General features: G+C 42.5%; 1 protein-coding gene across 3 annotated transcripts in view; it reads right to left on the bottom strand.

The window, feature by feature from the left end:
• bmp2k (BMP2 inducible kinase) overlaps window positions 1-11881 on the bottom strand; it is a 37443-nt gene that overhangs the window by 2170 nt on the left and 23392 nt on the right. For 2 of the 3 annotated variants that reach the window (XM_058637013.1, XM_058637012.1), the window contains exons 11-16: window positions 11326-11474; window positions 10876-11105; window positions 10074-10244; window positions 8473-8798; window positions 6691-6854; window positions 6101-6220 (exon numbers count right to left, since the gene is read on the bottom strand). In XM_058637013.1, coding sequence (XP_058492996.1) covers window positions 6101-6220; window positions 6691-6854; window positions 8473-8798; window positions 10074-10244; window positions 10876-11105; window positions 11326-11474 — 1160 coding nt within the window. The remainder of the gene's footprint in view (window positions 1-6100; window positions 6221-6690; window positions 6855-8472; window positions 8799-10073; window positions 10245-10875; window positions 11106-11325; window positions 11475-11881) is intronic. The other variant, XM_058637014.1, reaches the window with a different exon arrangement.

Raw genomic sequence — 11881 nt, 5'->3', positions numbered from 1 at the left:
AAACGGCGCTCAGATTATTTCCTGATTAAAGACTTTTTTTGTTGGTTTTTTTTTTGGGTGAAAAAAAGATTTTTCCTAAACGACTAAAAACGTCTCATTAACGACTGGAACACGTCCAAGTCTGTGAAGACCACACACACACACACACACACACACACACACACACAGACACAGACACACACACCTCCTGCTGAGACACAAACGACGTCTCCACGTCCAAACTGGCAGGAAGTGATGAAACATCAGCCAACGCTCGATTTACTGAGATAAAGACTTAAACAAAAACGACGTCATGTGACCAAACAACCTGAGCAGCTTTTCCTGTTTTAACATTTAATAACCAAATTCATTCATTCATTTCTTCTATTTATGTCATTAAAAAGTTATATTCAATAATTAATTAAGAAAAAAAAATTAAGAACATAACATCAATTTTTTTAACTGATTTTCACAGTAAAATTTTATCCAGATTAGAAAATAATAATAAAAGGAAATCACGTTTAAGGATTTTAAAACCACGACTCAGCAGATTTTTATGAAGTAGCTGAATTGATGAATCAGTGAATTTCCTGTTTCTATATCATTGAAATGTATTCTTATGTAAATAAATTAAGCTAATATTCTGACCTTTGACCTTCAGACAAACATGATCAAAGATGTTTATTAACTTTTATCTCACTCATTTATTCACTAAAACATTTGACCGTATTGTATATGAATTCATTCATTCACCTTCACATCTTCAGCGTTATTAAACATGTTTTTAACAAACATTAATATAAAGGGGATTCCAGTGAGCAAATGAAGTTTAATGTCATTGTAAGATCTTGTGAACGTGTGAACCGCTTTAACTGAATCTAATCCATTTTGATGGTAAATATTAGATCTTTGTTCTTGTTTCAACAGTAAAAAATGTCTCACCCTCTCACTCCTTCATTCACCCACAAATACTGAGTGTCTTTATCGTCTCCTCTGCCCGACAACAACTCTCTTTAAAAATAAACGTGAATGAATGAATGAATGCTTCAAAATAAAGCTTTGTCCAAATAAAAAGTTAAGAGTAAATTTAAGGAGTTTCTGGACAGACTTAAATAGGAGATTAAACAGATGAAAGCATGAATTAATGTGAACTTTATTAAAAGTCTCTAAAATAAGTTTGAAAGAGAAAAAAAACGTTAAAAATTAAATGTTTCACACGTTTATGTTAATCTCAAACACACACACACACACACGTTTTTATATCTTAGTGAGGACACGTCATTGACTTTATGCATTCCCTAACCCCTTAACCCTGAAAAAGCCCTTTAATAAATAAAAAATAACTAAACGTGTTTGTGATTGGAGGACAGAACGCTGACTTAAAGACGGCCATGTTTACATCAGGAAACATCTTGCTCGTGGGGTCAAAGGTCAAAGGTGGAAACATTCAAACTTTTCTGAACCTTGTGATAAAAAAAATGAACCAAAGTGAAAACAGATTTTTAATGTTTTCCTTTTATTTCTCAGTAAAGAAAAAAAAACATTGACACTCACAGTTTTCATACAGGAAACAGGAAGTGGAGGAGAAGAAGAACGTATGGATCTATAGGTGGCGCTGTTGAGTGGCAGAAGCTCTAACATCTACAGATGTGATGACTCAGCACAAACACATGAGGAAGAGGAAGCAGAAGAAGCACAGATGTAAACAGACCTCACGGTTTTTATTTCAAACAAAGAAAATAAGAAATCAAACTTCAAGTCTCTACTCGCTCGTCTCTCTGTTTTTGGCTTGAATGGTTTTTACATCCACCAGAACCAGAACCACAACCAGAACACATGAACAAGATGTTTCGGACTAAAATGGCCGCCTCACTACATGACAGAAAGAAAAACAAAAGACGTTTAAAGTGAGATGAAGAGACGTTTGACGTGAGCGGAAACAGGAAGTGATCTCAACTTACCTTGTGTGTGTGTGTGTGTGTGTGTGTGTGTGTGTGTGTGGCCTCACACGACCGCACTAATAAAAGCCCTGAACTGTCCCTTTAACATGTCTGCATGTAATGAATGAATTAACAGCAACAAACAGCCCTTTGGTGTGAGAGTGAGTTCAATATCAAACATTCTGACGATGATGTCATCACTTCCCTTCAACGCTATTTAATCCCAAGAATGTGCCATCACACACACACACACACACACACACGTGTCAGACCAACAATAACTAGATTTCCGCAATTCCGTGCCGAAATTTCGAGTGTGCCTGCAGTTCTTGCAGCATGTGTCTTCGCGTGCAGGACTTGTGCTGGTAAAGGATTGAGTGGTATTTTGGTGGAATCACCCTTTGAAAGAGAATAACTCATAAACCCCTCCCACTCCCTGATGCCCCCTCCCCCTTCCGAACACCTGCGTTATAAAATCTAAAAATGTGGATTGAACCTTTAAAAGCATTTAGACAGAGTGGTATTTTGGTGGACTCACCCTTTAAAAACACCAAGTTTTAGAGGAGATAACAAGACGGATCAGAGAGGACTCAGACGCAGAGGCCTTTTAATTGTCTTTATTGGCACTCGTAAACAATTCTCAAGGCAGGTCCTCTTTACTGAGGAAAAACAAAAGCGTGGCTATGAAAACCTATAACAAATTGCGAGCGCAACGCTCTACAAGAGAAACGTTGTGGAACTATAAACGCGGAACAAAAAAATCACTCCGAAGAGGAAACATACTCGGACTAAGGTTATCATGTAAAACTTAAACAGAAAACTCTCCAAACGGAGGAAAACACGGCTCTAAACACTTCAAAACAAAAGCTAACTCAAAAGCACAAACCTAATGATTGGCGATCCTTAACCAACTAAGAATGAGATAAAAAACAAAACGCAATCTAAATGATTGGATCTAACTAATAAAAGGTAAGTCACAAGCCTAGTGATTGGAGTTCCTAAAAGGCTGTGAAAATTAACAAACAAAAAATCTCTCCCAAGGAGGAAAACAAAAGCTATAAATCTTAACTAAGGTATCAGCTAACAGGCTATGATAAGAAAACTTACAAAATAAAGCATCGCTCACCAAGAGGATCAAAAACTTGAGGATTCTGGGGCTGTGACGAGGCGCTATGGTGATCAGGCATGGACGAAAACACACTGGCACTGAAACAGGGGAACAGGGAGTTTTTATAGTCCACATGGCTTAATTGTCAGCAGGTGTGTGTAATCAGGGCCGGCAGAGGAGGGGGCGGGGCAAACTGCTGGAGTGACAGGAGACGGAGAGAGAGAGATTCACAATCCCCTCTGTTTCCCATTCTCACAGAGAAAACAGCATGTTTTAAAGTTGTCATATCTCAAGAACGGTTGATGATAGAGATAAAATTTTTGGTTTGTGAGCGCCAGGAGGCTTTCAGCAGCTCCCATCTCAAAATTTGTGACAAACGGGCGTGAATTGACAGAGAAATCACAGTTTTAAAATCACCCTCATCTTGATTTTCCACAACTCCAAAGCAGACATTTTAACATGGGAGTGAATTGAGACTGTGACCAGAGTTCTCTGTGCTTTGAGGTGATTTTAAGAAAAACTACAAGTCATATGAACATGACAAACACACACAGGGTTAGACGACAACCATGGCAACATTTTGATGTAAAAATTGTCTCTGTAGGTTGGAAATTGTGGGCAGGAGAGGAGTTTGTTTAGAAGTTTTTCTGATTATTTTGCTGGATCTTGCTAGAGTGTGTCACTCTAGCTCACACCTAACGACCACACACACACCCATTATAAAATCAGAAAGCTTTGAAAAAAAGTACAAAACTTAAACTGCGATAGTTCAAAAACCGTAACATGTATCAAAATGTCGACTTAGGTCAGAAAAGTCCCAAGTCTTGTGACCCGTTTGAACTTCCAACCACGTTTCTACGTTAAAGTATGACGACACTGTGATGCTCCAAAGCGGGCTTGGTTTTTTTCGGTCTCCCATCCACTTCAATGTTAATTTTTGTTCAGTTTTTTGTAAATATTATCCCAATGGTTATATGAAAATCTTAGAAAAGTCATAGCACACCATTCCCGGTCAGGGCGCACATTTTGATATAACTTGTGTTGGGGGTTTCTCAAAGCTGCGGGAGGAGTAGCGCGCCAAACTTTTGGCGGAAGAGGATTGTCAAACAGAATAAACGCGCAGGATTACAAGATGTGCTCGCAGCACAATGCATTCTAGTGAGAACTCTATAGAGTTCTCACTAGAATGCCTTGTGGCTGCAGGCACCTAATAACACAAGTCACATTTGTGATGAAGACAATTCTATAAAAACTGGGTAAAAGTCAAGAGTTTGTTGGTGAAAAACAAGAAGTGACATGAAGGCACTTTCAAAAGTGGGAGAAATGTTCATGAAATGCTTTTAAATGCATTTAAATAAACACACACACGCGTGTGTGTGTTTATTTAAATGCATTTAAATACACACACGCGTGTGCTGGCAGTGACTTCATCAAACATCCTGACACACACACACACACACACACACACACACACAGTAAAAACAAAAAAAGGCTGTTCCAAAAATGTTGACTTTTTTTCATTCCAGCCTCAAAACGACAAAAAAAGAGAGCGAAATAAAACTTAAAACTGATTTTTTTGGTTTTGCTTTGATTGAAACTGAATTTTGTCTCCATTGAAATTAAAAATGAATAAAAATGTTATATTGCATCTTTAAACCTGCGAGATGAGTTCACCACAGCGTGGATTAAATATAATCTCTAATGTGATTATCAAAAGAGTGACGAGCAGGAAGAGGCACAGAGTTTATTGCTGCATCATCACTGCGTTTTCACGAGGGTCAAAGTTCAGACAGTTCACGTTTTAAAAAGATGATTTTAGCCTCAGTGAATAAAATCTACGTTAGTTTAAGTTTCTACGATATTTACGTCACATGATCATGTCTTTATCTCACACACCAAACCTCAGAGAGAGAATCAGTGATTTTAGCTGCTCCTCTGCTGCCTCGTGTGGTCACTTTGTGTCACTGATTTGAGTCGGAATATTTTAAAAGCTGAATTTGACAAAATAAGACGTTTGAACTTAGTGATGGAGGCAGCAGTGAGTGTGTGAGTGTGTGAGTGAGTGAGTGAGTTTCCAAACTTGGGTTTCTGTCTCTCAGATAAAGACGTGATCATGTGACAGAGATCAGAGACTCAGCAGCAGGGGGCGCCGGTGCCTGAACTCTCCCTTTAACCTCACATGGAGTTTGTTTGTATGAAAGATTGATTTTTGATTTTTTTTTTTTTTTTTACAAAAGTGTTATAAAATGTTGTAATGTCACAAAAACAAGAGCTCCAGGGTTTTAGGGGGCGGAGCTTTGAAGGCTGATGGGAGGGGACAGGAAGTGTACATTAGTTTTTGTTAGAAATTTGGCGAGGATTAAACGGACAAAAGAAAAGTGTGTTTGTTTTAGAAGATTCACACGTTCATCACTTCAAACACGGTCGAGCTGCTGATTTGCATAAAGTGTTTGAATGTTAATTATTATTAATAATAAAGAAAAGTGTCTGACTTCATGTTCCTGACAATCTTTCTCACGACTTTGTGACAAAAATGTGAAAAATAAGCCTCGATTTCCTCAAACGTGTATTTAAATGAATCCTGGTACCAGCAGTTAGAACCAGAACCAGAACCAGAACCAGAAGCAGCTGAAAACGTCTGTTCACTACTTTAGTCTTTGTTGAGACAAAATTGTGATGAATACACGTTTAAATGAACTAGTACCAGTGATCAGTACTTTAGTCTTTGTTTAGTCAAACATTTAAAATATTCATAATATTCATATTCTGAGTGAATTCTTGATATCGGCAGCAGCAGCAGTGAGAGGAAAAGTACTAGTTGTGATGACTTCGACTGGATCAGTACCTTCAGTGTAGCACCAGCAGCAACATTTCTTTCATTTATTTGAAAGGATTCGTACTGACGAGGATTTTTGCTGCTGAATGATTTATAAAAATGTGTAAAAACAGATGAAGAGTGAACAAAAGCACCTTTGATAACACGAGACAAGCTAATGGACACATCATTGGTCTGAGAGGACAGAGGCGGCTCCACAGTGTCGGGTCCTCAGGGACAGACTCCTCTAAGACTTGCCTGCGCTGGACACGAACGGGACTGAGCCAAACAGATCCTCGGGTGGGAGGGGCTTAGTGGCGACGAGGGCGGGCTGTAGTCGCTCCGTTTCCACGCTCGCTGTTCTCTCCACCGGTTTATCTGCAAGGAGAAGATCACAGAGAGGTCAACAGAGACGCCCACGGAGACGCCCACGGAGACGCCCACAGAGACGCCCACGGAGACGCCCACAGAGACGCCCAGTGAGACGTCATCGACGCTTGTTCTTTTAAAAACAGAAAGCAGTTAAAGGGAAAGTTCTGGGTTGTTGTGGCTGCACGAGGCCGTGACACACATGGTCCACACTGACTATGCTGTGAGCGCCCCCTGCTGCTGAGACCCTATGATAGCTATGTCACATGATCAAGTCTTTATCTCACTGTGAGACAGACGACTGTAATCCACTCACTCTCCCACACGCACGTGTTATTTATTTATAGATTCATTTTGAATCATAAATGTGTTTTTATTGTGAACAAAATAAAGTTCTGGAGAAGAATATTGTTATTAGTCCAAGATGGAACCTTTGATTGGCTCCTCCCCTTTAACAGTGAAGGTCAGCGCTCACTCACTCGCTCTGAGCAGGTCAAACTCGCGGTCGATCAGCTCCTCCTCCGTCAGCTTGGAGAAGTTGTCTTCTCCAAACGGGTTCCAGCCCGACATGTCGGGGGGGTGACTGACGGTGCAGCTCTGAGAGGGAGGAGTCATCCCGTCTGAGGCCAGCAGGGGGAGTCTACTGCAGAGAGCCAGCGGAGCAAACACAGGTCACAGTACATGAGATTATACTGTAGATATACTTAGATTATACGTAGATTATACTCCTGCATGGAAACACTTGGACTAACATAGTCTGATTACTCCTGCATGGAAACACTTAGACACACTAACATAGTCTGATTACTCCTGCATGGAAACACTTAGACTAACATAGTCTGATTACTCCTGCATGGAAACACTTGGACTAACATAGTCTGATTACTCCTGCATGGAAACACTTGGACTAACATAGTCTGATTACTCCTGCATGGAAACACTTGGACTAACATAGTCTGATTACTCCTGCATGGAAACACTTAGACTAACATAGTCTGATTACTCCTGCATGGAAACACTTGGACTAACATAGTCTGATTACTCCTGCATGGAAACACTTAGACACACTAACATAGTCTGATTACTCCTGCATGGAAACACTTGGTCAGACTAACATAGTCTGATTACTCCTGCATGGAAACACTTAGTCAGACTAACATAGTCTGATTACTCCTGCATGGAAACACTTAGACACACTAACATAGTCTGATTACTCCTGCATGGAAACACTTGGTCAGACTAACATAGTCTGATTACTCCTGCATGGAAACACTTAGACTAACATAGTCTGATTACTCCTGCATGGAAACACTTAGACTAACATAGTCTGATTACTCCTGCATGGAAACACTTGGTCAGACTAACATAGTCTGATTACTCCTGCATGGAAACACTTAGACTAACATAGTCTGATTACTCCTGCATGGAAACACTTAGACACACTAACATAGTCTGATTACTCCTGCATGGAAACACTTAGACTAACATAGTCTGATTACTCCTGCATGGAAACACTTAGTCAGACTAACATAGTCTGATTACTCCTGCATGGAAACACTTAGTCAGACTAACATAGTCTGATTACTCCTGCATGGAAACACTTAGACACACTAACATAGTCTGATTACTCCTGCATGGAAACACTTGGTCAGACTAACATAGTCTGATTACTCCTGCATGGAAACACTTAGTCAGACTAACATAGTCTGATTATTCCTGCATGGAAACACTTAGTCAGACTAACATAGTCTGATTACTCCTGCATGGAAACACTTAGACTAACATAGTCTGATTACTCCTGCATGGAAACACTTAGACACACTAACATAGTCTGATTACTCCTGCATGGAAACACTTAGTCAGACTAACATAGTCTGATTACTCCTGCATGGAAACACTTAGTCAGACTAACATAGTCTGATTACTCCTGCATGGAAACACTTAGTCAGACTAACATAGTCTGATTACTCCTGCATGGAAACACTTGGACTAACATAGTCTGATTACTCCTGCATGGAAACACTTGGTCAGAGTGGAGTCAGACTTGTCCAACATGTCCTCCCCGGTCTGTGACCCTGAAGTAAAGAGGAGACGACGTCTAAACTGCAGCAGGTACAGACACAACGAGACGAGAACACCTTAAAGGTCAACAGGAAACTGAGTGGATACAGCGCCACCCACTGAGGCGGAGTCAGACCTTCACAACCAATAAATCCAGCATTCACACAAACAACAGTGAGTTCACCGAGGACAGACGGTACCTGCTGTTAGTGTGTGAAGGATCCACAGGTGAGAGACCACAACCTGCTCTAGATCCAGGCCCAGGTCCGGCAGAGGGTGTGGTCGTGTTATAAGAGCCGAGGGGAATCTGGAACTCAAGAGGGGAGGACATGTAGGGGAGAGGCGGCTGCTGCTGCTGCTGCTGCTGATGAAGCTGCTGCTGTTGCTGCTGCTGCTGATGATGATGATGAAGCTGCTGCTGCTGCTGCTGCTGAAGCTGCTGCTGCTGATGATGATGGAGCTGCTGCTGCTGCTGCTGTTGTTGTTGTTGTTGTTGGTGGACAAAAGCTTGGTGGTACTGGTGCAGCTGTTAGGAGAGGAAGAGAGGGAGAAGAGGGGACGGGAATGAGGGACGGACTTTTGTCTTCAATGGTGAAACAATGGCGGCGGCGGCGGCGAACGCAGCGATGAAATGTCGTTAGTAACCAGTTCTGGATTTGGAAAAAGCTGGGGACACGGTGGAGGAGGGGGGGCGAGGGAGCGACAGTCAAACAACAAACAAACAAACAAAAACAACTTTAAAGATGCTTTAGATACGAGGAGGCGTTCACATGCAGCGATGTTCAGCTTCTTAAATGTGAATGTTTTCTGCTTTCTTTGCTCCTTCAAACAAAGGAAGTATTCACACTCAGTCACTTTGGTTTGTGGCCAAGTTATGAAAATAATCTGGAGCATGTTCTGCTTCACCGAGCCGACCTACTTCTGTGGCCTCAGTTTAAGAGAAAGTGTGTGTGTGGTTCACAAACGTCCACCAACAGTGAGATAAAGACGTGATCATGTGACGCAGAGATCACGGGAACCCAGTGAGAAACATGAGATGAATCCTCAGGGTTGTGCTTTTATTCATCTGAATGAATCATCTCTTTTTCCCTATTTCCAGTTCAAAACATGAAGCTGATCAGCTGAGATGAAGCTCTCCTCATGGTGTCACTCAGCCGCAGGTCCAAGTTCACACAGAAACTTGTGCTTGTGAAACAGATCTTAGTTTTCTTGGGACTAAGTAATAGACGTAGGTGGCGCTCTCTCCCCCCGTCTGAACTGCTTCATATGTCACAATGCGACTGCTCCGCTCCTCCCTCTGTCCGATCCCCTCGTGGCTTCGCTCAGACCAGATTGCTTCTGAAATAAAACAGATGGCGTGTGTTCGGTGTGCGCCGCACATTTGGAGGACCTGTGTGTGTGTGTGTGTTTGATTCCGTCGCTGTGTAAATACCAGTTTTCTGAATATTTGGACGCAGTCAGCAGGAAGTTTTGAGCGTCTGCTTCCAATCGTGTTTGGCAGCGACGCGAGGCGTTTCGAGAGGAGACGTGACGAGCTGCCAGCGTTTGGAGCGGAGCGAGCGCTTTGAGGCCGTTGTGACATTAAAAGGAAATCTTCAGCTCCGTGTGGTTTCACGCTGCGTCTCCATGTGTTTCACCGTCATGTGCTCAATCTATTTATTGCAGTTTTGGATAAAAATCTTCTGTTTTCAGATCCTGTCATGATTCTGAGTTTGAAGCTAATTCCCTCTGGTGGATGTTTATTTATCAGCAGCACAGACGGGTTTGGTACCAGGTCCAGACCTGTGACAGAGGAACTCACCATTGCTGCGTACTGGGCCTGAGCCTGAGCCTGAGCCTGAGCCTGAGCCTGAGCCTGAGCCTGAGCCTGAGCCACCTGCTGCTGGTACATGGGCTGCATCATCATCATCATCTGCTGCTGCTGCTGCTGCTGCTGCTGCTGCTGCTGCTGCTGCTGCACGGCCTGCTGGTACTGGACACGAGTCAGAGAGATGTTAAACATGTGAACGCTGCTGAGCTCGTTCACAATGTCACACACAGAATGAATTCAGTCTACAGCAGTGACAAAAACACAGGAAACACAAACATCACGAAAGAAGCAGATTTGTTCATAATTTAACATTTCGGACTATTTTTTCCTGTTAAACTTAAAAATTGTATTTTAACAGAAAAATCAGTCTGTGTGATAAATAAATATCAACTTCATCTGTGTATGTAAGATGTTATTCTTTAGTAAAATATATACATAAACCTTAGCAGGTTCACATGAATAAGGTTTAGATCTGCGTCATTTCAATTGGAAATGGGTCATTATTATTCATATTATTATTTTTGGCATCTTCTGTAGTTTTTCAGCAAAAATCCTGTCATGAATCTGGTCTAACAAGAAAACACTGACTTTAAGCAGTTAATAAAATCTACATCACTTTAAATCTCTGATATCTACGTCACATGATCACATCGTAAAGCGCTCACTCTGCTCTTTAAGGCTGTAAAACTATAGAACAATGATAAGAATAATTATTATACATTTCCAATATAAAAGGACACAGATCTAGAGACTCCCTGTGGTATTGTGATATATAATAATAACGATGATGTACCTGCAGGTAGTGCAGATGCTGTGCATTAGCATGCTGCTGCTGCTGCTGCTGCTGCTGCTGCTGCTGCTGCTGATGCTGATGCTGATGCTGATGCTGCTGCACGGCTTGTTGATGTTGTAGCTGCTGCAGACGCAGATCTCCAGGCTGAAGCTGCTGCAGGACACGGTGCTGCTGACTGCCAGGCTGCAGCTGCAGCTGCGACTGTGGCTGCACTGAGCCCGGGGGCGGAGCTGAGACCACACAGAATCATCATCATCATCATCATCATCATCATCATCATCACAGAGACGTCAGAACGTACAGACCTCAGGTGAAAAACACAGAAGGTCATATTTTCTTAAATCTTTGTTGGATGTGTCAAAAAGGCACTTATAAATAAAATGCATTATTATGACGATGATGATGAAGATGATGAAGATGTTCCTCACTAACACAGAAATAAAGGCTGACCTTTCTGTCCGTTGCTGAGCGGCGCTGAAGGCACGCTCATCTTCACGGGGGTGACGGCGTTGGCGAGCGGCAGCACGTTACTGTTGGCCGCCTTCGGCCTCTGTCGAGGAGCGATGGACGTCTCCGTCGGTCCGACACACTCCGTGATCCTGGAGACAGTCGCAGGTTTTTATGTCAGTCCGTCTCCGTCAGAGTCAGAGTCAGGGTCAGAGTCAGGGTCAGGGTCAGAGTCAGGGTCAGAGTCAGGGTCAGAGTCAGAGTCAGAGTCAGAGTCAGGGTCAGGGTCAGGGTCAGAGTCAGGGTCAGAGTCAGAGTCAGAGTCAGAGTCAGAGTCAGGGTCAGGGTCAGAGTCAGGGTCAGAGTCAGGGTCAGAGTCAGGGTCAGGGTCAGGGTCAGGGTCAGAGTCAGGGTCAGAGTCAGAGTCAGAGTCAGAGTCAGAGTCAGGGTCAGGGTCAGGGTCAGAGTCAGAGTCAGAGTCAGGGTCAGGGTCAGGGTCAGGGTCAGGGTCAGAGTCAGGGTCAGGGTCAGGGTCAGAGTCAGAGTCAGGGTCAGTGTC

The sequence above is a fragment of the Solea solea genome, chromosome 8 (genome assembly GCF_958295425.1).
Source record: "Solea solea chromosome 8, fSolSol10.1, whole genome shotgun sequence".
NCBI classification, from domain to species: domain Eukaryota; kingdom Metazoa; phylum Chordata; class Actinopteri; order Pleuronectiformes; family Soleidae; genus Solea; species Solea solea.
Note: the sequence above shows the minus strand (reverse complement) of the source record. Positions and strands in the feature narration are given on the sequence as shown.